Source organism: Chiloscyllium punctatum, chromosome 1, assembly GCF_047496795.1.
Source record: "Chiloscyllium punctatum isolate Juve2018m chromosome 1, sChiPun1.3, whole genome shotgun sequence".
NCBI lineage: Eukaryota > Metazoa > Chordata > Chondrichthyes > Orectolobiformes > Hemiscylliidae > Chiloscyllium > Chiloscyllium punctatum.
Window position 1 is genome coordinate 137,910,497 of NC_092739.1, and position 27,387 is coordinate 137,937,883.

A 27,387-nucleotide genomic window follows, 5' to 3' on the forward strand; every position below is an offset into this window, starting at 1 on the left:
CTTTCAACTTTCCTGGTTTGCTATCAAAGAAAATGCTTCTTTGGAAGATTGACTTGATTACTTTTATAATCATCTTTTAAATGGTGACACTGCTTGAAGGTAATATTGTTCTGTTTAGGTTCGAGATTCTGGAGAGCGACCGAGTAATGAGGAGATCATGCGTTTCTCTAAATTGTTTGAAGATGAGTTAACACTGGATAACTTAACTCGACCACAGCTGGTAGCACTTTGTAAACTGTTGGAGCTGCAGTCAATAGGAACCAATAATTTTCTACGGTTTCAACTGATCATGAAGCTGCGCAGCATCCGTGCTGATGACCAGGTAACAATTGTATAATGTAGAGAAAAGAAAAGTCTGACCAGAGATGATCCATTGACATTGAGAGAATGTATTGTAGAAATTAAAATACTCAATCCTACAGCTCATTAAATCAGTCAATAGTTAATTTGTTTGAATTTATTCAGTTAATCTCTGTAAAACCTTGTGTTTCACTTCAATTTATTATTCTGGGAGGAGGTGAGACAGCCAGTCTGAGAGCCAATTGCTATGATAGCTGCAAGAGCCATTCCAGGAATAAATGAGATTTCACACATTTCACAGTATTATTAGCTTTATTCAAACAAGTACAAAATCAGTGATTCGCATCTTGCCTATGTTGAAATGCTTGTTTGTGACACGAGTTGACTGAGCACAGGTCTCTTGTTTTGTTCTGTGGTTTGAAATTATTCTGTCTTCAATCTATCATCCTTGTATGACAAGCCAGAAGAACCAGGCGTGATTAACTCAGTAGCTGCAATACGCAAAGTAGTGATTAAAGACATAAAGTCCGATAGCACAGAGACAGACCCATTGGCCCAAGCTGGACCATGCCAACCAAAAATGTCTATCAATGCTAACTTCATCTCCCTGCACTTGGCCTGTATCCTTCTAAACTTTTCGTATCCACATATTGTTCAAATGCCAACTGCCTCAACCGCTTCCACTGGCAGCTCATTCCACATGCATGCCAACCTCTGTTTTTTTAAAAAAAGTTGCTCCTCAGGTTCCCTTTTATTCTTTCCCATCTAACCTCAAACTAATACCCTGTACTCCTCGATTCCCCAATGCAGAAAAAGACTGAGTGCGTTCATCCTATCTATGCCTCTCATGATCTTATACACTTCTGTGAGATCCCTCCTCCGTCTCCTCTGCTCGAAAGAAACAAGTCCCAGTTTGTCCAACTTCTCCCTATAACTCAGACCTTTGAGTCCTGGCAATATCCTTGTAAATTTGTTATGCAAAATCTTTCCAGTTTAATAACTTCCTTCCTCTAACAAGGTGACCAAACCTGAACATAATATTTCAATTGCAGCTTCACCAACGTCCTATACAACTGCAATATAACTTGTAAACTTTTAAACTCCCTGACTGATGAAGGCCAGCGTGCCAAAAGACTTCTTTACTGCCATGTCTACCTGTGAGTCCATATTGAGAAAACTGTGCACTTGAACTCCAAAGTTCCTCTGTCCCTCTACACTCCTTAAGGCCCGACCATTCACCAAGAAACTCCTACCTTGACTTGACTTTCCAAAATGCACGACCTCACACTAATCTATATTAAACTCCAATCGCCATTTCTCAGCTCAGTTCCCACAGCTGATGAAGGTCCTGCTGCAATTTCTGATAACCTTCCTCACGGTCCATCATACCTCCTATTTCGTGTCATCTCAAAACTTACTAATCATGTCTTCTACATACTCATCAAAATCATTGATATTGATAACAAATAGCAATGGGCCCAGCACCGACTCCTGAGGCACTCTGCTAATCACAGGCGTCCAGGCTGACAAGCATCCTTCCACTATAACCCACTGCTTCCTGCCATCAATTGTGTATCGAATTTGCCAGCTCCCCCTCGATTCCATTGATCTAACCTTCCAAAGCATATGGAACATTATCAAAGGCCTTATTGACATCCACAGAGACTACACCTACTGCCCTGCCCTCATCAACCTTCCTGGTCACTTAGAGTTATGACTCTAAGTCATAGAGATGTACAGCATGGAAACAGACCCTTCAGTCCAACCCGTCCATGCCGACCAGATATCCCAACCCAATCTCGTCCCACCTGCCAGCACCCGGCCCATATCCCTCCAAACCCTTCCTATTTATATATCCATCCAAATGCCTCTTAAATGTTGCAATTGTACCAGCCTCCACCACATCCTCTGGCAGCTCATTCCATACATGTACCACCCTCTGTGTGAAAAAGTTGCCCCTTAGGTCTCTTTTATATCTTTCCCCTCTCGTCCTAAACCCATGCCCTCAAGTTCTGGACTCCTCGACCCCAGGGAAAAGACTTTGTCTATTTATCCTATCCATGCCCCTCATAATTTTGTAAGCCTCTATAAGGTCACCCCTCAGCCTCCGACGCTCCGGGAAAACAGCCCCAGCCTGTTCAGCCTCTCCCTGTAGCTCTGATCCTCCAACCCTGGCAACATCCTTGTAAATCTTTTCTGAACCCTTTCATCAAAGAATTCTAACAAATTTGTGAGGCATGATCTCACCACGCACAAAACCATGCTGACTATCCTAATCAAACCCTGTCTTTCAAAATGCATGTATATCTTATCCCTCAGAATCTTCTCAAGTAACTTACCAACCACAGACGTGAGGCTTACTGGTCTATAGTTCCCAGGTTTTTCTTTGCAACCCTTCTGGAATAGGGGCACACCATTCACTATCCTCCAGTCTTCTGGGACCTCATCCGTGGCTAACGATGATGCAAAAATATCAGCCAGGACCCCACAATTTCTTCTCTCGCCTTTGCAGTATTCTTGGATATATCTGGTCAGGGCCAGGAGCTTTATCCACCTTAATACTTTCTAACCCATCCATCACCACCTCTACTGTGGTGCAGATATGGAGAAAGTGAGGACTGCAGATGTTGGAGATCAGAGCTGAAAATGTGTTGCTGGAGAAGCGCAGCAAGTCAGGCAGCATCCAAGGAGCAGGAGAATCGACCTTTCGGGCATGAGCCCTTCCTGAAGGGCACATGCCCGAAAAGTAGATTCTCCTGCTCCTTGGATGCTGCCTGACCTGCTGCGCTTTTCCAGCAACACATTTTCAGCTCTGTCCCTGAGGTATGACCACTTCCCCAAGTTTCAAAGTCGTCTTGTCTTTCTCCATGCTAAACAGAGAAGAGAAATATTCATCGAGGACCTTGCCCATCTCCCGCGGTTCTATAGATACATGTACACTTTGGTCCATGAGGCGTCCTATTCTGTCTTTCCTTTAATATAATTAACGAACCTCTTTAGATTCACCGTAATCTTTTCAGCCAAGGCTATTTTGTGCTCCATTTTTATCCTCCTGAATTCCTTCAGTAAACTCTTATATCCCCAATATACCTCAAGGGATTCGCTGCACCTGAGCCATATCTCCTATTTTTTTTTCTGGTCAAAGCCTCAATATCTCTCGTCGTCCCGAAACCTGTCAGTCTTGCCTTTCACCCTCACAGGAGCATATAGACCTTGAACTCTAGTTATCTCACTTTTTTAAAGGCCTTCCTCTTGCCGGAGGTGTCTTTGCCTACAAACAAACCACTCCAATCAACCCCTGCAAGCTGCTGTGTAATTGTATCAAAATTTCCCTTGACCCAATTTAGAACCTGTGGGCCAGTTTCGTCCCTCTCCATACGTCAGTTAGAGTTCAGCATGTGCCAGTGCCACATGCTAGTGAGGGTAAGAACAGAAGGATATGGCAGGTGAATGCGTGGCTAAAGAACTGATGCAGGGGGCAAGGATTCAGATTTATAGATCACTGGATCAACCTTGAACATGACAGGGAGCAAAGAATGAGGTAAAAACAATGACTGCAGATGCTGGAAACCAGATTCTGGATTAGTGGTGCTGGAAGAGCATAGCAGTTCAGGCAGCATCCAAGTAGCTTCGTAATCGACGTTTCGGGCAAAAGCCCTTCATCAGGAATAAAGGCCGTGAGCCTGAAGCGTGGAGAGATAAGCTAGAGGAGGGTGGGGGTGGGGAGAGAGTAGCATAGAGTACAATGGGTGAGTGGGGGAGGGGATGGAGGTGATATGTCAAGGAGGAGAGGGTGGAGTGGATAGGTGGAAAAGAAGATAGGCAGGTAGGACAAGTCCGGACAAGTCAAGGGGACAGTTACTGAGCTGGAAGTTTGGAACTAGGATGAGGTGGGGGAAGGGGAAATGAGGAAGCTATTGAAGTCCACATTGATGCCCTGGGGTTGAAGTGTTCCGAGGCGGAAGATGAGGCGTTCTTCCTCCAGGCGTCTGGTGGTGAGGGAGCGGCGGTGAAGGAGGCCCAGGACCTCCATGTCCTCGGCAGAGTGGGAGGGGGAGTTGAAATGTTGGGCCACGGGGCGGTGTGGTTGATTGGTGCGGGTGTCCCAGAGATGTTCCCTAAGGTGCTCTGCTAGGAGGCGTCCAGTCTCCCCAATGTAGAGAGACCACATCCGTTGCCCTCCCACCGTCCTCTCCATTATCTCTCTACCCTTCAGGCTCTCTGCCTTTATTCCTGATGAAGGGCCTTTGCCTGAAACGTCGATTTTACTGCTCCTTGGATGCTGCCTGAACTGCTGTGCTTTTCCAGCACCTCTCTAATCTAGACATTAAGTCTATAAGTCCTGCTAAGATTTACGTTCCCAAAATGCCACACCTCTCATTTATCTGAATTAAACTCCATCTGCAGCTTCTCAGCCCACTGACCCATCTGATCAAGATCCTGTTGTAATCTGAGGTAACCCTCTTTGCTGTCCACTACACCTCCCGTTTTGGTGTCATCTGCAAACTTGCTAACTGTACCTCTTATGCTCACATCCAAATGATTTATGTAAATGACAAAAAGAAGAGGATCTAGCACCAATCCTTTTGGCACTCCACTGGTCACAGGCCTCCAGTCTGAGAAACAACCCTCCACCACCACCCTCTGTCTTCTACTTTTTGAGCCAGTTCTGTATCCAAATGGCTCGTTCTCCCTGTATACCGTGAGATCTAACCTTGCTAATCTCCCATGGGGAACCTTGACAAACGCCTTACTGAAGTCCATATCGATCACATCTACTGCTCTACCCTCATCAATCCTCTTTGTTACTTCAAAAAACTCAATCAAGTTTGTGAGACATGATTTCCCACACACAAAGCCATGTAGTCTATCCCGAATCAGTCCTTGCCTTTCCAAATACATGTACGTCCTGTCATTCAGAATTCCCTCCAACAACTTGCCCAGTTCCCTGGCTTGTCCTTACCACCCTTCTTAAACAGTGGCACCATGTTAGCCAATCCCCAGCCATCCTGCACCTCACCTGTGCCGATCGATGATACAAGTATCTTGGCAAGAGGCCTAGCGATCACTTCTCTTGCTTTCCACAGAGTTCTGGGATACACCTGATCAGGTCCTGGGGATTTATCCACTTTTAGGCATTTCGAGACATCCAGCACTTGCTCCTCTGTAATATGAACATTTGCAGGGTGTCACCATCTATTTCCCTACAGTCTATATCTTCCATATCCTTTTCCACAGTAAATACTGATGCACAATACTCGTTTAGTATCTCTCCCATTTTCTGTGGCTCCACACAAAGGCCGCCTTGCTGATCTTTGAGGGGCCCTATTCCCTCCCTAGTTACCCTTTTTTGTCCTTGATATATTTATAAAAACCCTTTGGCTTCTCCTTAATTCTATTTGCCAAAGCTCTCTCATGTCCCCTTTTGGGTCTCCTGTTTTCGCTCCTACTGCCTTTGTACTCTTCTAAGGATTCACTCAATCTATCCTGTCTATACCTTACATATGCTTCCTTCTTTGTCTTGACCAAACCCTCAATTGCTTTAGTCATCCAGCATTTCCTATACCTACCAGCCTTCCCTTTCACCCTGACAGGAATATACTTTCTCTGGATTCCCATTATCGCATTTTTGAAGGCTTCCCATTTTCCAGCTGTCCCTTCACCTGCAAACATCTGCCCCCAATCAGCTTTTGGAAGTTCTTGCCTAATACCGTCAAAATTGGCCTTTCTTCAATTTAGAACTTTAACTTTTAGATCTGGTCTATCCTTTTCCATCACTATTTTAAAATGAATAGAATTATGGTTGCTGGCCCCAAAGTGCTCCCCCACTGACACAGTCACCTGTCCTGCCTTATTTCCCAATAGTAGGTCAAGTTTTGCACCTTCTCTCGTAGGTACATCCACATACTGAATCAGAAAATTGTCTTATACACATTTAACAAATTCCTCTCCATCTAAACCTTTAACACTATGGCATTCCCAGTCGATGTTTGGCAAGTTAAAATCCCCTACCATAACTACTCAGCTATCTGTAAGAATAATAGGGATCTCCTTACAAGTTTGTTTCTCAAATTCTCTGACTATTAGGGGGTCTATAATACAATCCCAATAAGGTGATCATCCCTTTCTTATTTCTCAGTTCCACCCAGATAACTTCCCTGGATGTATTTCTGGAAATATCCTCCCTCAGCACAGCTGTAATGCTATCCCTTATCAAAAACGCCACTCTCCCTCCTATCTTGCTTCCATTTCTATCCTTCCTGTAGCATTTGTATCCTGGAACATTAAGCTGTCATTTTTAAGATTTCTCGTTAATAGAGTAGTTTAGAATATCATCTTTGCTCATTGGTTAAGGGTAAGGGAGGTATACTGTTGACATGTAAAAGACTTGGTTTGATGTGAGCTTGCTTTTTTTGTCCTTTTAAAAGGCTGCATGTTCATGTTCTGTGATATAAAGCTAAGTGCAGGAGAGCAGTCACTCGTGGGTCAAGTGGTATGTAGGTGTCGCACACTGGCGACCATTAAACAGAATGCATTTTGAATCCTCACTTGTTTTATCAAACAAAATAAAACATACTTTATGAAACTGAACTTTAATTAATTGACTTCTGTGCATTATCTTCACCTTGATGGACGACTTCTCAAATTAAAGTAGTCCAGGATCCAGATTTTATTTGAATAGAACAATCATAAATCTATGTTCTCAATTTAAATATAATTCATATTTTCAAACATGTGAGCATTCATCTGAGGATTTACTTTCTGGCTATCTCTCTCCTACTCATAAGCCTAAGGCATTCTTGCTTGGGGAACCATCCATCCCAGTACATATCATAAATTAATATTGTGGTTGTAAATCAAATATTGGCAAATAGTCAGCTGCTCGGGTGGCGTCTGTGGAGACGATGTTACTTTTTCAGGTTGACGAACTTTATTCTAACACCTCTGCCCATTCTCTGTTGATTTAACTTTATGTTGCAGTTCAGTTGGATTTGTTTTGCTCGCTTATGGATGGTTTGTTTAAACTGGAAAATCTCAATCTGTTTTGCCTACAGTTGATTGCAACAGAAGGTGTAAATACACTGAATGTAAATGAGCTGCAGGCAGCTTGCCGGACCCGGGGAATGAGAGCACTAGGGGTGACTGAAGCGCGCTTACAAGAGCAACTTAAGCAAGTAGGCAAATCATTGCTATTATTTTTAATTATCAGTAATAGTGCCATGACCTGTAACCCAAGACTGTATTGTGACAAAGTAACCAAAAATTAGCAATGCGAACTTTATCTAAGCATGGATTTCACTGTCACAGTTACACCCCAGTTTCTTGAAGGGAAATCCTATACATCAATCCTGAATAGTAACTGAGTAAATGTTGAGAATGTTTTTCTTTCATGCACTTGTGCCAGTTATCTACAGTACAATTTTCATAAAGGATGAAGTTACAACTATCTTGGGAAGCTATGAGTAATTGAAGAGGTCTATGAGGACCATAAGCATAATAAGGAAGCTAAAGGAATACATTTTAAAAATATGCTGCGTGAGATTTACAGAAGGGAACTGGACTTGGAGAAAAATGGTTGTGAAAGAATCATCAAACAAGTATTTGGCAAATTTACTCAGAAATAATTCTTAGAAGTTAGATTATCCTTAAGAGTAAGCCCCTTTCTCCCTGTGCCTGTTCAGAATCGAACTGTAGCTCAGAGGTTCACCTGAGAAATTAATGGAGCAAAGAGCTCTGCACATACTTTAACACTAACCCATTCTATATTGATTTTCAGCTTACGTTTTTTTAATCTGGCACCCACATAAAGAATGTTGTAAATTTTCATACTGTCAGTGTGTCAGTTATGTGGACACAATTTGCTGGCAATAATTTTAAAAGCTACTAGCACCCCTATCAGTAAAAATGAATTTGAACATGCACAAAAAAGTGGCCTTTTATCTGAGTAGTAAGTAAATTTTGAAGTCCAAGAAGTCAATATTATACCACGCTTTAATTGTTGAATTTTTACTCTGAGGTTAGATGCTTTTGAAGTATTTCGTTGAGAAGTGTACCAACGAACACACGAGTGTGTTGGTTTATTCTGCTTAAAATATTCTTGTGTTTCAACTAAAGCCTGCTGTCTTTTTCTTGCAGTGGTTGGAGCTCCATCTGAACCAGCAGATTCCAACATCACTCTTGCTTTTGTCCAGGGCTATGTTCCTTCCAGATACCCTTTCACCTGCTGATCAGCTTACAACAACTTTACAGACGTTGCCAGATAGTGTGGTAAGTGATTTGCCCATGTTAGAACTGCATATTTAAGCAATTGTTTAAGACTAAATCTTTAAGTATTCTTTGTTTTTGTGCTTAAAATGTGTTGGACGCAATTACATTTTAATCATCATATTGTGCAGTGTTATGTTTTTGGCTGTTACTAATGTCAGGTGCTCTGTTCAGTGAATTGGCCATGGTAAATTTCCCATTGTGTTCAGGGATATGTAAGTTAGACAGGGGTAAATGTAGGATGATAAGTTATGGGTCTGAGTGGTTACTCTTTGGAGGGTTAGTATGGACTTACTAGGCCAAATGGTCTCTTTCCACACTATAGGGATTCTATGATTTCTATGAAAGGAAAAGCTCTCAAAAAACAGGCTGTGAAATATCAAACTGTGGTGCAAAGGAAGAGCATAGAAAAGCCAGAATGAGGTATAAAGTGCAGGATTAGGGAGGTCATGTTGCGGCTGTTCAAGACGTTGGTTCAGCTGCTTTTGGAATATTGTATGCAGTTCTGGTCTCCTTCCTATCAGAAGGATGTTGTGAAACTTGAAAGGATTCAGAAAAGGTTTACAAGGATGTTGCCAGGGTTGGAGGATTTGAGCTATAGGGAGAGGCGGGAGAGGCTGAAAAGGCTGGGGCTGTTTTCCCTGGAGTGTTGGAGGCTGAGGGATGATCTTATAGAGGTTTACAAATGATGAAAAACAGTGGACCTAGCACCAATCCTTGTGGCACACCACTGATCACAGGCCTCCAGTCTGAAAATCAACCCTCCACCATCACCCTCTGTCTCCAAATGGCTGGTTCTCCCTGAATTCCATGAGATCTAACCTTGCTAACCAGTCTCCCATGAGGAACCTTGTCGAATGCCTTACTGAAGTCTATATAGATCACATCTACCGCTCTGCCCTCATCAATCCTCTTTGGTACTACTTCAAAAAACTCAATCAAGTTTGTAAGACATGATTTCTCACGCACAAAGCCGTGTTGACTATCCTTAATCAGTCCTTGCCTTTCCAAATGCATGTACATCCTGTTCCTCAGGATTCCCTCCAACAAATTACCCACCACCGACATCCAGCTCACCGGTCTATAGTTCCCTGGCTTTTCCTCACCACCCTGCTTAAACAGTGGCACCACATTAGCCAACCTCAAGTCTTCCGGCACCTCACCTGTGACTCTCGATGATACAAATATCTCAGCAAGAGGTCCAGTAATCATTTCTCTAGCTTTCCACACAGTTCTCTGGTACATCTGATCATGTCCTGAGGATTTATCCACTTTTATGCATTTCAAAAAATCCAGCACTTCCTCCTCTGTAATATGGACATTTTTCAAGATGTCACCATCTATTTCCCCACATTCTATATCTTCCATGTCCTTCTCCACAGTAAACATCTATAAACACTGATGCAGAATATTTGTTTGCTATGTCCCCCATCATTGAACTATTTCAAGTATATATTGACCCTTTTTAATCCTGTTCAGACAAGCTTAATCTGCATAATAGAAATGCACAAGTCAATCCTCTGGCCCTTCCAAAAGATTCCTTTTTTTTAATTTGAAATTGTGTTTGAAAAATACAGAGACCTGAAACTTCATCTTGAATGTGCTTTTCAAATCCAAACATGTGCTGTTTAGCTGCATTGGTCATACTAAATTGCCCCTCGTGTTCAGGGTTAGCTGCATTAGTCAGGGTAAATGTAGGGGAATTGGTCTGGATGGGTTGCTTCTCGGAGGTCGGTGTGGACGTATTGGGCCGAATGGCCTCTTTCCGCACTGTAGGGATTCTAAGTCTTTTAAATTTTCTTTAACCAATAATGGTGATGTTCAATTGACAGCCACTTCTTGACCTGCATTCCATACACTAAAAACCAAAAATAAAACCCATGACTGATATTCAATCCATTGTACCTGCGCTCATGGTTTGAAAGAGGGTATCTAGTTAGTCCCTCCTGTACAGTTTCCCTACAGTTTTGTTAGTGTTCCCCTTGGATATTAATCGAAGTTGTTTTCTGGAAATTATTGATTTTACTTCCATTACCCCAACTGATGACTCTGTGCAATCTTCTATGCTATCGTAGCATTTAATACATTGTAGGTTGTTTCAAATTCCATGCAAATAATCCAACAGGATTAAAAGCAACATTAGCTGCATGGGTGTAAAATTGGCTAATGGACAGAAAGCAGAGGAGTGATGAACAGTTGTTTTGCAGATTCTGTGCAAGCATATAGTAGTGCTTCGTAGGGTCAGGAATCAGAATGCTTTTTTTATATACATGTCACACATGTGGTGCAATTCCATTCAATTCTTTCCTCCTCTTGTCTCTTGTTTTTTTACCAGTGACCTTAAATTGGAGTCCTCTTGTTACTGATCATTTTGCCACTGGAAACAATTTCTCCTTATTTACTCTGTTACAACCTGACGTGATTTTGAGCACCCTATCTAATCTCTCTGCACTCTTTTTAGACTTTTAAGGAGAAAAATCCCAGTTTCTCCATTGTTTCCACACGACTAAAGTATTTCAACTCTGGTATAATTCTAGTGAAGTTCCTTTGCACCTTTGCTTTGATATTTTTACCATTTTAAAGTCCGAGTTGGCCATGTAATTCAGTATAGTCTTTTTAGTAAAGGTTTCACATCACTTTCTTACTTTTGCTTTTGCTGCCATGATTTTAAAAATGAAGGATCTCTGTTGTCTTTGCAAACTTTTCCCACTACCTTCAATGACTTCTTTACCGAAACCCAACGGTGTATTTCTTTGTATCATTTTATCATTTGAATTTAGATGGTACTGGTAATATTGCTGAAAGAGTAATCTAGAGACCCAGGCTAATTCTCTGGGGACATGGATTCAAATCCCACCATGGCAATTGGTAGAATTTGTTAAGTTAATGAATCTCAGATATAAAGCTAGTCATCAGTGGTGACAATGAAGCATTTATTGATAGCTGTAAAGGCTTATCTAATTATTTAATGCACTTTAGGAAAGGAAGTTAGCAATCCTTATTCTGTCTGGCCTTCATGTGACGCCACGTTGGAGAAATTTGGCTCATGCTTAATTGTGCTCTGAAATAGTCTATTAAGGACGTGCTAAGAACTAGATTAGATTACTTAGAGTGTGAAAACAGGTCCTTCCGCCCAACCAATCCACACTGACACGTCGAAGCGCAACCCACCCAGACCCCTACATTTACCCCTTCGCCCAACTCTACGGGCAATTTAGCATAGCCGATTCACCTAACCTGCTCATCTTTGGACTGTGGGAGGAAACCGGAGCACCCGGAGGAAACCCACGCAGACGGGGGGAGAACATGCAAACTCCACACAGACAGTCGCCTGAAGCGGGAATTGAACTCTGCTATCTGGTGCTGTGAGGCAGCAGTGCTAACCACTGTGCCACCATGCCGGTGATCACCTTGCCTTTGAAGTCTCCGTCCCTTTTAAATATTAAAAAAAATTTAGCTGCTTCTCATTCTCCCTCCTAAATTCCAACACGTTCCATTTCTCTGCAGGATTTTTTTTTCTGTAATGTCTGTCAATGCAGTCCTGAAGTCTGTTGCTGCCATCCTGACTATCTGTTAGATCTGTGTCTTTTATATTATCACCAAACTACTACATTGTCCCCTCTTCATGAAGTCCAAGTCATTAATACTATCGATGCAAGTGTATATAATTTCAAATAACAAGCTTGCAATCTCCAACTGTCGAGGAGGAAGAAAATGACAGGAAATGAATGGGAACATCGCGACCAGCAAGTTCCCCTCCCAGCCCCATGCTGTCATGAATTGGAACTGTACCAGTATTCATTCACAGTGGCTTGGTAAAATTTCCTGAAACTCCCTTTTGAACTGCATCATGCCTCACCACCCTTTCTCTTGCCCCTCCCATCCCACCCCAGTGGGTTCCAGCAGTTCCAGAAGGTAGCTTGCCACTGCCTTCTCTGGCAATTAGGGATTGGCAATGAGCACTGACTTCGTCAGTGATGCCTGTCTGTGGACGAATAAGGAAAATTTTTTTAAAACTTTTGGAACTTTGCCAATTGCTCCAATAATGATGGTTGATGACTAAATTGCATATTATTTTGTTCAGGCATGTTTACGACATGCCTATGGGATAAGTTGGACTTGAACTAGATTTTCTAGCCCACAGATAGGGAGATTACAGATAGGGCGGCACGGTGGCACAGTGGTTAGCACTGCTGCCTCACAGCACCAGAGACCTGGGTTCAATTCCCGCCTCAGGCGACTGACTGTGTGGAGTTTGCACATTCTCCCCGTGTCTGCGTGGGTTTCCTCCGGGTGCTCCGGTTTCCTCCCACAGTCCAAAGATGTGCAGGTCAGGTGAATTGGCCATGCTAAATTGCCTGTAGTGTTAGGTAAGGGGTAGATGTAGGGGTATGGGTGGGTTGTGCTTCGGCGGGGCGGTGTGGACTTGTTGGGCTGAAGGGCCTGTTTCCACACTGTAAGTAACCTAATTACCATTGTAACACAAGAATTCGAATTAATCGACTTTAGGAATTTTTAATAAAACTGTTCAGACATCTTTTGGAGGAATGGGGTTTTAATCCGCCTAGTGACATGTTGAGTATAACAGCAAGCCAGCTGTTTGTCTTTTGGAAATGTCATCCGGGTTCTGCACCACGTGTGTGAGATGTCTATAAAAAAGAGCATTCTGATTCCTGACCCTCTGAAGCACTACTATATTCTTGCACACAACCTGCAAAACAATTGTTCATCACTCCTCTGTTTTCTGTCCATTAGTCAATTTTACACCCATGCAGCTCATGTTGCTTTTTGTCCTGTTGGATTATTTGTATGTTTAAAATTCCATGCAATGTATTAAGTGTAATTGTAGCATATGTAGCATATCTTCGTGATTCACCCAACTGCTGATAAACTACTTTAGTCAGAAAATGTATCTGAGTTTTGTGTTTAAGCCTATTACAGTTATATTTTAATCATTGCAGAGGAGAAATTGTTCATTCAAATCTGCAAATGAAGCTACTTGAGTAACTACCACATTCCTGAATGTTGACCTGTTTATCCGTTGCTATACTCAAAGTTAATTTCAATAATTGGATTTAAAATGTGAGTTCATGCCTCAACAGTATTCTGCATGTAGACTGTTGGAACCTGTGCTGATTTTATAATTACTATTGTTTTATCAATCTTGCTTTGTAACTGAGAGCTAGGAACAGGAATCTGGAGCTGAAGGTGACTTGTGGGCTTGGGTAACAGCTTGTGGCAAAAGGCAAGGAACAGACTAAATGAACTTTTTTTTGTGAGGCCAGGCCTAGGGATTAAGTGCAGGCTGATTCTCGATTAACAGTGACCCCAGGAAAAGCCTTGTATTTAAACAAATAGCACAAGTTGGTTATTAACAAGGTCAGTAACTAGGAATTTGGTTCTGACAGATCTAGAAAAGATGACAAATTGTGATTGATAATTGAGGCCTTGGGAAAAGACGATCAGGGTGGAGCCAGAGTTGGAGTTGTTTTATTTTTAAACACTTTTTTTTTTCTCTCTCTGGAAGAAGGTTTTGGCTGCTGCTGATGCAGCATGAAGATTTGAAAGCTTTTTGACTAATCTCTCTTCGCAGCTCTCAGAAGCCGAAAGAGTACAAAACTGAGCAAGATGTGTTGTTGCCTTTATCTAATTGAACTAAATCAGATTGACCTTGATTGACGTTTCCAGAAAAATAACCAAGTAACAGACATTTCTGGTTAAAGCATAGATATGAATAAGATTAGATAATGCAATGTTTTTTTTCTCTGCTGAAATTCTCTTGTGGCATAGTGGTTGTGTCTCTACCTCCGGCCGGGAGGCCTAGGTTCAAGTCGTATCTATTCCAAGGGTGTCATAACACTTTAATTAGAAAAAGCAGGCAAAAGTTATTGTATGTTTAGTAAATAAAGTCTGAGATTGTTTATTCAAAAAAACTGGTTAGGAACCAATGGAGTAACTATTTAGAGTCTTTAAAGGTTTTAATTTTACTGTATTGTGAATATAGGTAGAAGGCTGATTTGGTTTGGATGTGTCCCTCTGTTTTGCGAGAGTGTCAAGAAACAAAATAAAGTTTTGATCAAATGTTTTTGTTGAATGTGCTCAGATCTAAGGAGGGAGAGGGGTTTCTGAGTCTTCTGTCACACGTGAATGCTGAAGCCATGGCTGACACATGAAATGTTTGTAAAATCTTTCTAAATATTTCAAAAACATTTCAGTTAAGTGTTTGTGTGTTGTAATATTATTTGAATAGTCATTTTTGAGAAGATTTGTAGCTCAGGTTGATGATAAGTATGTGAGTTAGCTCGCTGAGCTAAAAGTTTGTTTTCAAACGTTTCATCACTATACTAGGCGACATCATCAAATGAGGGTCTTTGGTGAAGTGCTGGTGATATGTCCCACCTCTCTCTCTATAGGTCTTGGTTTCTTAAGGTGGGTGATGTCATTTCCGGTTCCATTTTTCAAGGGAAGGTGGATAGGATCTAAATCGGTGTGTTTATTGATGGAGTTATTGTTAGAATGTCCTGCCTTTAAGAATTCCTGTGCGTGTCTTTGTTTCACCTGTCTGAGGATCTGTGTGTTGTCCCAGTTCAAGTAGTGTCCTTCTTTGTCTGTGATGTATAGAAACTAGTGATAATGGGTCGTGTCTTTTGGTGGCCAGTTGTATCCTGGTGGCAAGTTTCCTGCTAGTTTGTCCGATGCGGTGTTTTTGCATGGTATCTTGTAAATGATGGTAGTTTTGCTGGTGGTATCTAATGGATCCTTTAGGTTTAAGTGTATTGGTAGGTTTGTGGGCTACCATGATGCCAAGGGGTCTGAGTAGTCTAGAAGTAATTTCTGATATGTCTTTGATGTAAGGTAATATGGCTATCATTTTTGGTTGCATTGTCTGTGCTTGTTTGGGTTTGTTTCTGAGAAATTGGCAAATTGTATTTATTGGGTACCCGTTTTTCTTGAAAACACTGTATGGACATTTTTCTTCTGCATTTTGTAGTTCTTGAGTGCTGCCATGTGATGAAACTCGTTGAAATGATGTCTTGATGCAACTCCATTTGTGGGTGTTGGGATGATTGCTTCTGAAGTTCTGAGTGGTGAATCTCTGGAATTCATTGCCACAGAAGGCTGTGGAGGCCAGGTCATCGAGTATACTTAAGTCAGAAGTTTTTGATTACCAAGGGGATTAAAGATTATGGGGAGAAAGCAGAAAAATAGGGTTGAATGGTAGAGCAGTCTTGATGGGCTGAATGGCCTAATTTATGCTCCCATGTCTTATGAGATGGAATGCTATCATTTTGTTTGCAATCATGTGGAGGTGATATGTTCAAACACTTAGCAGTATTAAGACAGCTCGATGTTGTAATTGAAGTATTTTGTCATTTTGTATAATCAGCCCAATCGGTACAGTTAGAAGGGAAGTGAGTTCGTTGGCTTTGATTTATGGGTGCAAGGTCTTCACTGAACTTGACTGTCAAATTTGCACGTGTTGCTTGAGTAACTGGCAGACCTTGTTCATGGCAGAAGTTTCATGAGTATGTAGATGCTCGTCTATCTCAAAAAAAATTCTTGGTAAAATCAAAATGAACTTTGGATGAAATGAAACGCAAATCTGAAAGTAACATTTCATTTTTTACATGTAAAAGAGCTGAATGTGCTGTACAGGAATGCACTATGTATTTTGAAGCATTTTTGTCATCTTACCATTTCTGTTCTTAGTCCAAGCACAATCTGAAGCATCTAAGAGTGATGAGAGGGGCTGCCATCTGACTCCTTTCATCTGATCTTTTATTCCAGGCAAAGGAAGCGCAAGTCAAAGTAGCGGAAGTTGAATGTGATAAAGTGGATAATAAAGCTAAATTGGAAGCAACCTTGGAAGAAGAGGCAGCCATCAAGAGGGAGAACCAGGAACGAGAGATGGAGCGTATGGCAGAAGCTGCAGAAAAAGCGAAAGAAAGCTTACAGGTTGAAGCCAGCGTAAGTATTAAATTTATAATCTTAACGTACTTTGCATTTAGCATAATGTTGTAAGTGAGGACTTCTCAGGTTTTCAGCAATTCAAATTTAAACAGTATATGTTTTTGACAAGACTGATCAATTCTGAAATTACTTAAAAAGATGGCTACAATATGACAAAGTAGCTAAAATTCCATTATAAAGTTTAACTTAGACTATATATTTTAATTTAAGATCTCTTTGAGGGAGATGGTGCAGCAGTAATGTCATTGCACTCATAATAAAGTGGCTCAGACTCTGGGAAGGGACGTGGTTTAAAATCTCATCATGGCAGCTAGTGGAAATTAAATTTCAGTTTATTAATCTGGAAGATAAAACTAATCTGAGTAAAACTAAAACTCAACTGACTCAGCCATGTCTTTTAGGAAAGAAAAACTTCCATCCTTACCTGGTCTGACATACACATGTAAATTAAGACCCATAGCAAAGTAGTTGACTGTGATTGTCTCCGATGTAAATCCACGAGGCCAATCAAGGCCATTTAGAGCTGAGCAACATTGCTAGCCAAGTCAGCAATATCCTATCTTCTGAAAGAATTAAGTTTTTAAAAACTTGTTTTTTCTGTCATGTGGAATTTTATATTTCAATGTGGACTTGATGGTAACACACAACACATTGGAGTCTAAGTTATTGACTTTTGAGCACAAGTAGGTTAATGTTACAACATGCTACTGAGGTGCTGTCTTTCAGATATGATATTAAAACAAGGCCCCAATTGCCCTGCAATAGCTCCCATAACATTATTTGAAAACGCATGAGTTATTTGAGTCAAAACATGGAGACTGTTTCCATCTCCAAAAATGCTGACAGACTTTTGTATGTCCAGCAATTTGTTTTTATTTCAGGCCTCAAATATCTGCAGTATTTTTGTATCGAGTTTTTCCCTGCTGTGTTCTGCCCAAAGTTTATCCCACAACAAGAAGCACTGAAATAAGCAATTATTGACTCACATTGAGATCAAGAGAAATGTACATATCCAAAACTGAAGTATCAAACATAAATAAAAACTATAATGTGGAAGTGCCAATGTTGGACTGGGGTGGATAAAGTTAGAAGTCACAAGGCACCAAGTTATAGTCCAACAGTCTGACCTCACCTGATGAAGGAACAGCACTCTCTGAAAGCTCATAAATGAAAGCAATTTTATAAATACGAGGAGCAAACTAAGAAAGATAGATTAGGAAATTAGATTACAAGATATGATGGCAGGTGAGCAATAGTGAATATTTGCTGAAGTTTTTAATATGGATGGAGATGGATGTAATGTCAGTCAAACAGACCGAGGGGTCTGCTTCTGTGCTGTACATCTGACTCTGACTCAAATGGCTTGCTTTGTCCTGGACAATGTCCGCTTTCTGAAACAAATTGTTTCAGTATCTGAGTAGCAGCAAATGATACTGAACAGTGTATACCTCAACAACCATCCCCACACCTGACTTTGATGAACTTTGAGGCAGCTGGAGACGGTTTGGCCTTGCACATTACCCAGAGCGACTCCTGTGACATTCTTTGGAGTGGTGATTGGCCTCTCGCAAATACAACCATCTTCCTTTATAATCGGCATGGCTCCAACCAGTGGAAAACTTTCCCTTAATTTTTATTGACTTCAACTTTGATAGCCTCCTTACTACCATACTTATCAAATGCTGAGGCAGTCAATATCACCTCAGCTTTAGAATCAGGTTTTTTTGTCTTTGCTTGAACCAAGACACTGTGGAGGTCTAGAATTGAGTGACAATAGTGATTGAAATGCCTAATTACAAATATTCAGGCTGCCATGAATAGATAAATACATGTGCTATTTCTCTTGATTCTCTATCACAGAAGGAAATAGAGTCAGCAGTGGATCTGGAAGCAGCAGCTGTCAATGTAAAGCAAAGCCAGATTGCTGTCGATGCAGAACAGGAATTGGCTAACGTAGACTTGACGATGCATTCTGAGACCTTGAAAGATACAGCCCCAGTGTTAGAAGGAATTAAGGTAGGTTTTAATGTCAAGGTTGTTTATCTTTTTTACGTTTGCTTTGGTGCTTTTAATGGTGTGTCAACATAGTGTCCTAGTAACAATTTAGTTTGTTTTCCGATCTGAAATCTTTCAAGTTTTGTTGGCATAAAGTCTATGAAGTCAGTTTAACATGCAATCCCTTCATTTCATATAATATTTCAAAGCACAAATATGCCAAGTATAATCAACTGTGTCATGAATGTCTCTGGGCTTAGCTGCACAATGATACTTTTCTTTACTGAGTTTACGATTTTCATTGCTTTTTTTTTTAAGTGCAAGGTGTATGGAGATTAGAAGCTGGTTGAGGCTCAACATGTACTGTTGCTGAGTAAACATGACTTTGAAAGGACCTTCATTCATTATGAGAGTACTATAAGTTTAACAAACATTTTGCAGAAGTAACAAAGAGGATTGATGAGGGCAGAGCGGAAACATGATCTATATGGACTTCAGTAAGGCGTGCGACAAGGTTCCCCATGGGAGACTGGTTAGCAAGGTTAGATCTCCCAGAATACAGGGAGAGCTAGCCATTTGGATACAAAACTGGCTCAAAGGTAGAAGATGGATGGTGATGGTGGAGGGTTGTTTTTCAGATTGGAGGCCTGTGACCAGTGGAGTGCCACAAGGATCGGTGCTGGGTCCACTACTTTTCGTTATTTATATACATGATTTGGATGTGAGCAAAAGAAGTATAGTTAGTAAGTTTGTAGATGACATCAAAATTGGAGACGTAATGGACAGCGAAGATGTTTACCTCACGTTACAGCGGGATCTTGATTAGATGGGCCAGTGGGCTGGCAAATGGCAGATGGAGTTTAATTTGGATAAATGCGAGGTGCTGCATTTTGGGAAAGCAAATCTTAACAGGACTTATACACTTAATGGTGAGGTCCTAGGGAGTGTTGCAGAACAAAGAGACCTTGGAGTGCAGGTTCATAGCTCCTTGAAAGTGGAGTCGCAGGTAGATCGGATAGTGAAGAAGGCTTTTGGTATGCTTTCCTTTATTGGTCAGAGTACTGAGTACAGGAGTTGGGAGGTTATGCTGTGGCTGGACAGGACATTGTTTAGGCCACTTTTGGAATATTGCGGTGCAGGTCGGGTCTCTTTCCTATTGGAAAGATGTGAAACTTGCAAGAGTTCAGAAAAGATTTACGAGGCTGTTGCCAGGGTTGGAGGGTTTGAGGTATAGGGAGAGGTTAAATAGGCTGGGGTTGTTTTCCCTGGAGTGTCAGAGGCTGAGGGGTGACCGTATACAGGTTTATAAAATCATGAGGGGCATGGATAGAATAAATAGGCAAAGTCTTTTCCCTGGGGTTGGGGAGTTCAGAACTAGAGGGCATAGGTTTAGGGTGAGAGGGGAAAGATATAAAAGAGACCTGAGAGGCAACCTTTTCATGCAGAAGCTGGTACGTGTATGGAATGAGCTGCCAGAGGAAGTGGTGGAGGCTGGTACAATTGCAACATTTAAAAGACATCCAAATGGGTATATGAATAGGAAGGGTTTGGAAGGATGTGGGCCAGATTCTGGCAAGTGGGACTAGATGAGGTTGGAATATCTGGTTGGCATGGACAGGTTGGACCGCAGGGTCTGTTTCTATGCTGTACATCTCTGACTCCATAATTCTTCTCTTTTATCCAAGTTAGATTGTTGCCCCAACTAAGATAACGAGAGTATTTTAATTATGCTTTAACTATGTAAAGTACAAAGTAAATGCTGTTCTTCTTTTCTGAAAATAAAATAGAACAAGGCTACGCAAGTTTTTTTTTAATTTCCTTGGTGTAAGTTTTGGAATTAAGAGGCATTTGATATTATAGTAGATATGTTACTAGACTAGTAATACAGCAGACTGGGCTAATGCCTTGCGGGAAAAGTTCAAACGACAATGCAATTGCTGTTGGAATTATAATGTGATTAATAAATTTGAACAGGTAGATAGTCCTTTAGCCAAGATCCAGAAAGCTCCAAAGTCTGAAGGTTTTTATTTGTGAAGTTTTTTGTTCTTATTAACAAGGTTGTTTAACCTGCAAACAATTAACCCAACACCACACCCACTCAATGCGTGTCACTCCGATGTGAAGTGGGGGCGTGACCCAGCACTGGCAGGCCTCAATTCAGTTTCAGGGCCCGTTTTACTCTCGGTATGTCTGTTCTTCGGGAAGATTTTTTAAAATTTCACCATCAAACTGTCACTTATTATGAAATTCAAAAAATTATGAATTCCGAAAACCAGCTGGTCCTTTGGATTAAGGATTGTGCACCAGTACTGGCGACTATGAAAACTATCATTTATTTTAAAAACTAGTCTGGCCTACTAATGTCCTTGAAGAATGGAAACCTGCCATTATAACATGATCTACCCTATCTGTGACTCCACAATCAGAGCTAGCTGCTTAACTCTTAATTTGGCTTCCAAACCAGCCTGACCAATCACTGGATCATATCAGACTGCTGCAGAAAACTCAATTTTTTTAAGAATAAAAATAGGCGGACCATCTGGCATTACTTTGGAAATGACAAAATGCGCAATCTGTTAATTGACCTCCAGTCACCACTCTCTTTGCTTAAAATTACCATGCTAAGTTAGCCAAAATCTAGACCTGTAGATCCATTGTGACGAGGCTGTGTCTTTAAGAGGCTATTTTAAAGAAGAAAGAAAATTTACAGCCCAGGAATAGGTCCTTCGGTCCTCCAAGCCTGAGCCGATCCAAATGTACTATCTAAACCTGTCGGTCAATTCCTAAGCATTTGTAGCTCTCTGCTCCCCACCTACTCGTGCATCTGTCCAGATGCATCTTAAATGAATCTACCGTGCCTGCCTCTACCACCTCTGCTGGCAACGCGTTCCAAAAGCCCACCACCCTCTGTGTAAAGTACTTGCTGCGTGTATCCCCCTTAAACTTTCCACCTCTCACCTTGAAAGCATGACCTCTCGTTATTGAATCCTTCAACCTGGGAAAAAGCTTGTCTCTATCCACCCTGTCTATACCCTTGATGATTTTGTAAGCCTCAATCAGATCCCCTTCCCGCCCCAATTTCCTTTTTCTGGATAAAATAAACCTAACCTACTCGACCTCTCTTCATAGCTGGCACCTTCCATACCAGGCAACATCTTTGTAAACCTTCTCTGCACCCTCTCCAAAGCATCCACATCCTTTTGGTAATGTGGTGACCAGAACTGTATACAGTATTCTAAATGTGGCCGAACCAATGTCTTGTACAATTTTAACATGACTTGCAAGCTCTTATACTCAATATCCTGTCCAATGAAGGCAAGCATACTATATGTCGTCTTCACCACACTATCCACCTGTACAGCAACCTTCAGGGTACAATGGACCTGCACTCCCGGATCTCTCTGCCCATCAACCTTTCCCAAGGCTCTTCCATTCGTTGTATAATTCGCTCTAGAATTAGACTTGCCTAAATGCATCACCTCACATTTGTCTGGATTGAAAGCCATCTGCCATTTTTCCGCCCAACTCTCCAGTCTATCTATATCCTCCTGTATTCTCTGACAGTCCCTTATGCTTTCTGCTACTCCACCAATCTTTGTGTCATCTGCAAACTTGCTGATCATACCAACAGTGTCCTCTTCTCGATCATTTATGTATATTACAAACAACAGTGGCCCCAGCACGGATCCCTGTGGAACACCACTGGTCACCTTTCTCCATTTTGAGAAACTCCCTTCAACTACTACTACTGTCTCCTGTTGCTCATCCAGTCCTTTATCCACCGAGCTAGAACACCCTGCACACCATGTGCTTCACTTTCTCCATTAGTCTACAATGGGGAACCTTATCAAACGCCTTACTGAAGTCCATGTTTTTGACATCAACAGCCCTTCCTTCATCTAATGTTGCCTGGTATGGTCACTTTCTTGAAGAACTGTATTAAGTCGGTAATGCACGATCTCCCCCACACAAAACCATGTTGCCTCTCATTGATAAGCTCATTCTTTTCTAAATATAAATAAATCCTATTTCTTAGTACCCTCTCCAGCAACTTCCCCACCACCGACATCAGGCTCACTGGTTTGTAGTTACCCGGAATATCACTACTACCTTTCTTGTACAGGGGGACAATATGAACAACCTTCCAGTCCTCCGGCATCTCACCTATGTTTAAGGATGCCACAAAGATATCTGTCAGGGCCCCAGCTATTTCCTCTCCCACCTCCCTCAGCAATCTGGGATAGATCCCATCCAGTCCTGGGGATTTGTCCACCTTAATAATATCTAGCATACCCAACACATCTTCCCTACTTATGCCAACGTGATCCAGATTAATCAAATTTCTATCTCCAATCTCAAGATTCATCATGTTCCTCTCCTCAGTGAACACTGATGCAAAGTAATCATTCAGAATCTCGCCCGTTCTCTCTGATTCGGCGCACAGCCTTCCTTCATTATTTTTTAGTGGACCAATCCTTTTTCTATTTACCTGCTTGTTGATTATGTAACAATAAAATGCTTTGGGCTTTTCCTTCATTCTGCTTGCTGAAGCTATTTCATGACTCCTTTTAGCCCGCTTGATTCCTTGTTTAAGCCTTGTCCTACTCTTCGGACATTCCTCCAGGGCCCGTTCTGTTCTTAGCTGCCTGGACCTTATGTAAGCTTCCCTTTTTTTTTCGGAGAGAGGTTGTAAGGCAGAGGTGTAAAGCAATCTACCACAAGGACAATCTGCCAGGTACCCAGGTTTGTTTCCAGCCTCTGGCAACTGTCGGTCTGGAGTTTGCACATTTTCTCTGTCTGAGTGAGTTTCCTCTGGGTGCTGCGGTTTCCTCCCACAGACCAAAGATGTGCAGGTTAGGTGAATTAGCCAGGCCAAATTGCCCATCAGTTTGGGGATCTGTAGGCTAGATGTATTAGTCAGGAGAAATGTAGAGTAATAGGAGTAGGGGATTGGGCCTGGCTGGATCCTCTTCGGTGGGTCAGTGTGGACTTGTTAGACCAAATGGCCTGTTTGCACATGTGTGTGTATGTATGTATTCTATGTAAAACCACTAAAATGAACAGTTTGAGGCCTTGGGTTTTTTTTAAGCTGGAACAATGGAGACAGCCTGGCTGGGTATGGTCAGCTCTCACAGACCAGGTTATCTAATTTTTTTTTAGCTTGTAGTGTTAGCTTTAAGCACTTGCTGTTGTGGGCTTGAAGGAGTAGAAACTATCTTTGCTGTTTCTCGGTTACAGCTAGAAGCTGGGGTTTCTCTCTGCTGCTGGGTTACTTGTGAGAAAAGTCAGTTTTTCAGAATTTGCCTTTTTGCCAAAGTATGTATTTATGTGATGTTACAATATTGGAACAGTTAATTGGTAATAGTTATTGTATTTATTATTCTAAGTTTTCCAACTGTTATTCAAAATTGCTCTTTCTTTGGTTATATTTTAACTACAGTGTTTACATAAGTTGTTTTGCTTAATGTGGAGCAGTTTGACCAATTGAATTGCATCTGGAACGTAGCACATTACATCTGCCTTTAAAATAAGAAAAAGTTAGGGTCTAGGCTATCTTTCAAAAATATTTTGAGGGGGTCTGGTCAGTAATACCTTGCAGAGATGAAATGAAATAACATTAAACTTAATTTTAAAGAAGAACCTATCGCAGGTCATATTGTAAAATAAAATTGCACTCCTAAAACCCCACTTAACGCATTTGTATTTCTTCAATTGTGTAATACCTTTATAACCATAAACATTTTCATTTAAGTGTGCCCCTTTTCACATCAACATCCCACTTCAGAGTCTGTAACCACTTGGAGTTGTCAAACTAAAATCAGTCATTCTATAATCCAGTCATAGTGATGTGCAGCATGGAAACAGACCCTTCGGTCCAACTCGTCCATGCCAACCAGATATCCCAACCCAATCTAGTCCCACCTGTTAGCACCTGGCGCATATCTCTTCTCCCCCCCCCCCCCCCTCCCCCAAACCCTTCCTATTCAATACCCATCCCTTCCTATTCATATACCCATCCAAATGCCTCTTAAATGTTGCAATTGTACCAACCTCCACCACTTTCTCTAGCAGCTCATTCCATACATGCACCACCCTTGGGTCTCTTTTAGATCTTTCCTCTCTCACCCTAAACCTATGCTCTCTAATTCTGGACTCCCCCACCCCAGGGAAAAGAATTTGTCTATTTATCCTATCCATGCCCCTCATGATTTTGTAAACCTCGATAACTTTTATCTAGGCTGAATGAAGTTACAAGCGATGATTTTTGATTTTAAATTGCAGACGTTGTTTCAAAGATTTAAAAGGTAGCATTTTTAAGTCTCTTGACAGGTCGTCTTGACTCTTCTGTTGTTTTGACAGTTACTTTTGAGCAGTTTGGACAGGAGATTTTGACAGTCTGTTGAGCATTCCAATGAGCTTGATATTTCGTAACTTTATGTACTTTTTAAATGCTTGCCAACTTGTAACAATTTCAAAAGGCATTTTTGCCTTTTTCAACAATGATCTGTGACTGTAATCAAAGAGGCACCTTACCTCTATGTATTCTACCCAAAACAAAATGTATAAGGTTCAAACTTTTATCATATTGACCGTGCGCACTAAAGGTTTCATATTCTTCGGCTACTGCAATTCAGCTTGAGTAGAGGCAGCTGATGATGTAAGTAGTCAAGTGCTTCTATGATCTATACATTTGTGAGATGTGTCCAGTTCCCATGAAAATGGGGAAATTCCATATGAAGGAATGGGACTTGAGTTTGGGTTCACCTTTCCTTTTTTCCACAGCTGAGAGGTTTTCCATGATGGTGGAAAAACATTCCACAGTAATACTTCATGAATCATTTCTCATCTCATGTCATAGATTCCTCAGAGTATGTGACCTTGGAGATGAGACTTTGAAGTCTCATGGCAACAAGTCAAACGTCAGCATGTAACTTTCTGCTGGTTGTCATTTATTTGAACCCTTGCAGCTGATAAGTCAATATTTCACTTTGAAAATTTTACACAAAAAAAGGATGTAAAGGATCCCACAAGGATAAGATTGGATCAAACCCTGCTGCATCCAGTATTCATTTTTTTTTTTCTTTTTCTTTTTTCTTTTTTTTTTCATTGGCCAGTGACAAGCACTGCCCTTCAAACTAAAGCCCAAATCTCCTGTTAATTTTTTTTTAATCTTTTTTTTTTCTCTTTTCCTCTTTTTTTTTTCTTTCTGTGGTAGTGCTTATTTTTTCCCCAGCACCCATGGTGTGTGTGTTTGTAGATGTGAGACACAGTGAAAGACACATGTGCACCAATCTTTATTCAATTTCCACCACCAGGAAGATATGAAAAACACCCGAGTGGCCAGTGACAAGCGCTGCCCTTCACATCAAAGGGCAATGCTGTGTGATCAAAACAGCATCCAGTATTCATAGCTGCTTAAGTACAGTTAAACAGCTAATTGAAGGTGATTTCTGAATCATGCTCATGAAAGATGGCAGGGGGAACACCATTATCATATTGCTGTTTGTGGGATCTTGCTATGTTGCATTTCTTAAATCACCACAGTGACTGCGCTTCAGACATACTTCGTTGACTGTAAAGTGTTTTGGGACCTCCAATCGTCATGGAAGGTAATACTTGAAAGCAAGGCTTTTTTAAACTTATTTTCTATTTGCAATATAATAGGATATTAGTGAGCGCTTTTGTTTCTGATACATTAATGACCATTGTCTGAAAACACGTCATGCTGAATTTGAAAGGATCAGTTCTGTATCCCTGCATTCTGTCTTATGCACAAACCGCACAATAAATCCAACTTAACTTATTATCTGATCAGTTTATTCTCAAACGTCAACAGAGTGTTAGCTGTTGTTGACCGTGCCATCAAGCACTTAGTCAACAGTCACATGCTCAATGATACCCAGTTTGGGTCTAGCTGTGCCCACTCAGTTGCTGATCTCATTACAGCCTTGGTTCAAACATGGACAGAAGCTGAATTCCTAAAGTGAAGTGAGAATGACTACCCTTGATGTCAAGGCAATAGTTGATTATGTAGTAATTGAACCCTAGCAAAATTGGAGTCATTGTGAATTGAGGGGAAAATACGTTGGTTTGAGTCATACCTGGGACAAAGGCAGATGACTTCCGAAAATTGATACCAATTATCTGTCATCAGGCATCATGGAAAATTCCTCATAGTAATGTCCTAAGGTTATGTCCACTGCCCAATCATTAATTCGTGACCTTCCCTCTAATGTAAGGTCAGATATTGGGATATTTGCTGACTTCACAATATTAGTTGCTATTTGTAACTCTTCAGATACTGAAACTGTCTCCATCCAAATGTGGAAAAACCTGGATAATATTCAGGCTTGGGGTGATGCATGGCAAGTCCTATTGTGCCATAAAAGTGTCAGGTAATGACTATTTCCAACAAAAGAGCCCAACCATCTCTCCTTGGTGTTCAGTGACATTACCATGGTTGAATCTGTCACGATCCACATCCTAACAGTTCCATTGACCAGAAGTTGAACTAGGCCAGCTGCATAGATGATGTATAAAAGCAGAAAGAACTGCAGATGCTATAAATCAGAGACAAATTTAAAAAATTGTGTGCTGGCAGCATCTGTAGATGGAAATCAAAGTTGAGTGATCCTTCCTCAGAACGCAGACCTGCTGAGTTTTTCTAGCAATTTCTGGGTTTTTTTTGCAAAGATGTTGTGACTACAAAAGTAGATCAGAGACCTTGAATTCTGCAGCAATTAATTATCCTAAGTACTCAAAGCCTGTCTACCATCTACAAGGTATGATTCAGAAGTTTTAATGGAATACTTTCTACATGCCTAGATTAGTACAGCTCCCACAACACTCTCGAAG

The 27,387-nt window shown here is 41.2% G+C and overlaps 1 protein-coding gene across 2 annotated transcripts in view; it reads left to right on the plus strand.

The window, feature by feature from the left end:
• letm1 (leucine zipper-EF-hand containing transmembrane protein 1) overlaps positions 1 to 27,387 on the plus strand; it is an 87,797-nt gene that overhangs the window by 45,961 nt on the left and 14,449 nt on the right. For both annotated transcript variants that reach the window (XM_072575327.1, XM_072575336.1), the window contains exons 6-10: positions 119 to 322; positions 7,356 to 7,475; positions 8,437 to 8,568; positions 16,354 to 16,533; positions 18,397 to 18,552. In XM_072575327.1, coding sequence (XP_072431428.1) covers positions 119 to 322; positions 7,356 to 7,475; positions 8,437 to 8,568; positions 16,354 to 16,533; positions 18,397 to 18,552 — 792 coding nt within the window. The remainder of the gene's footprint in view (positions 1 to 118; positions 323 to 7,355; positions 7,476 to 8,436; positions 8,569 to 16,353; positions 16,534 to 18,396; positions 18,553 to 27,387) is intronic.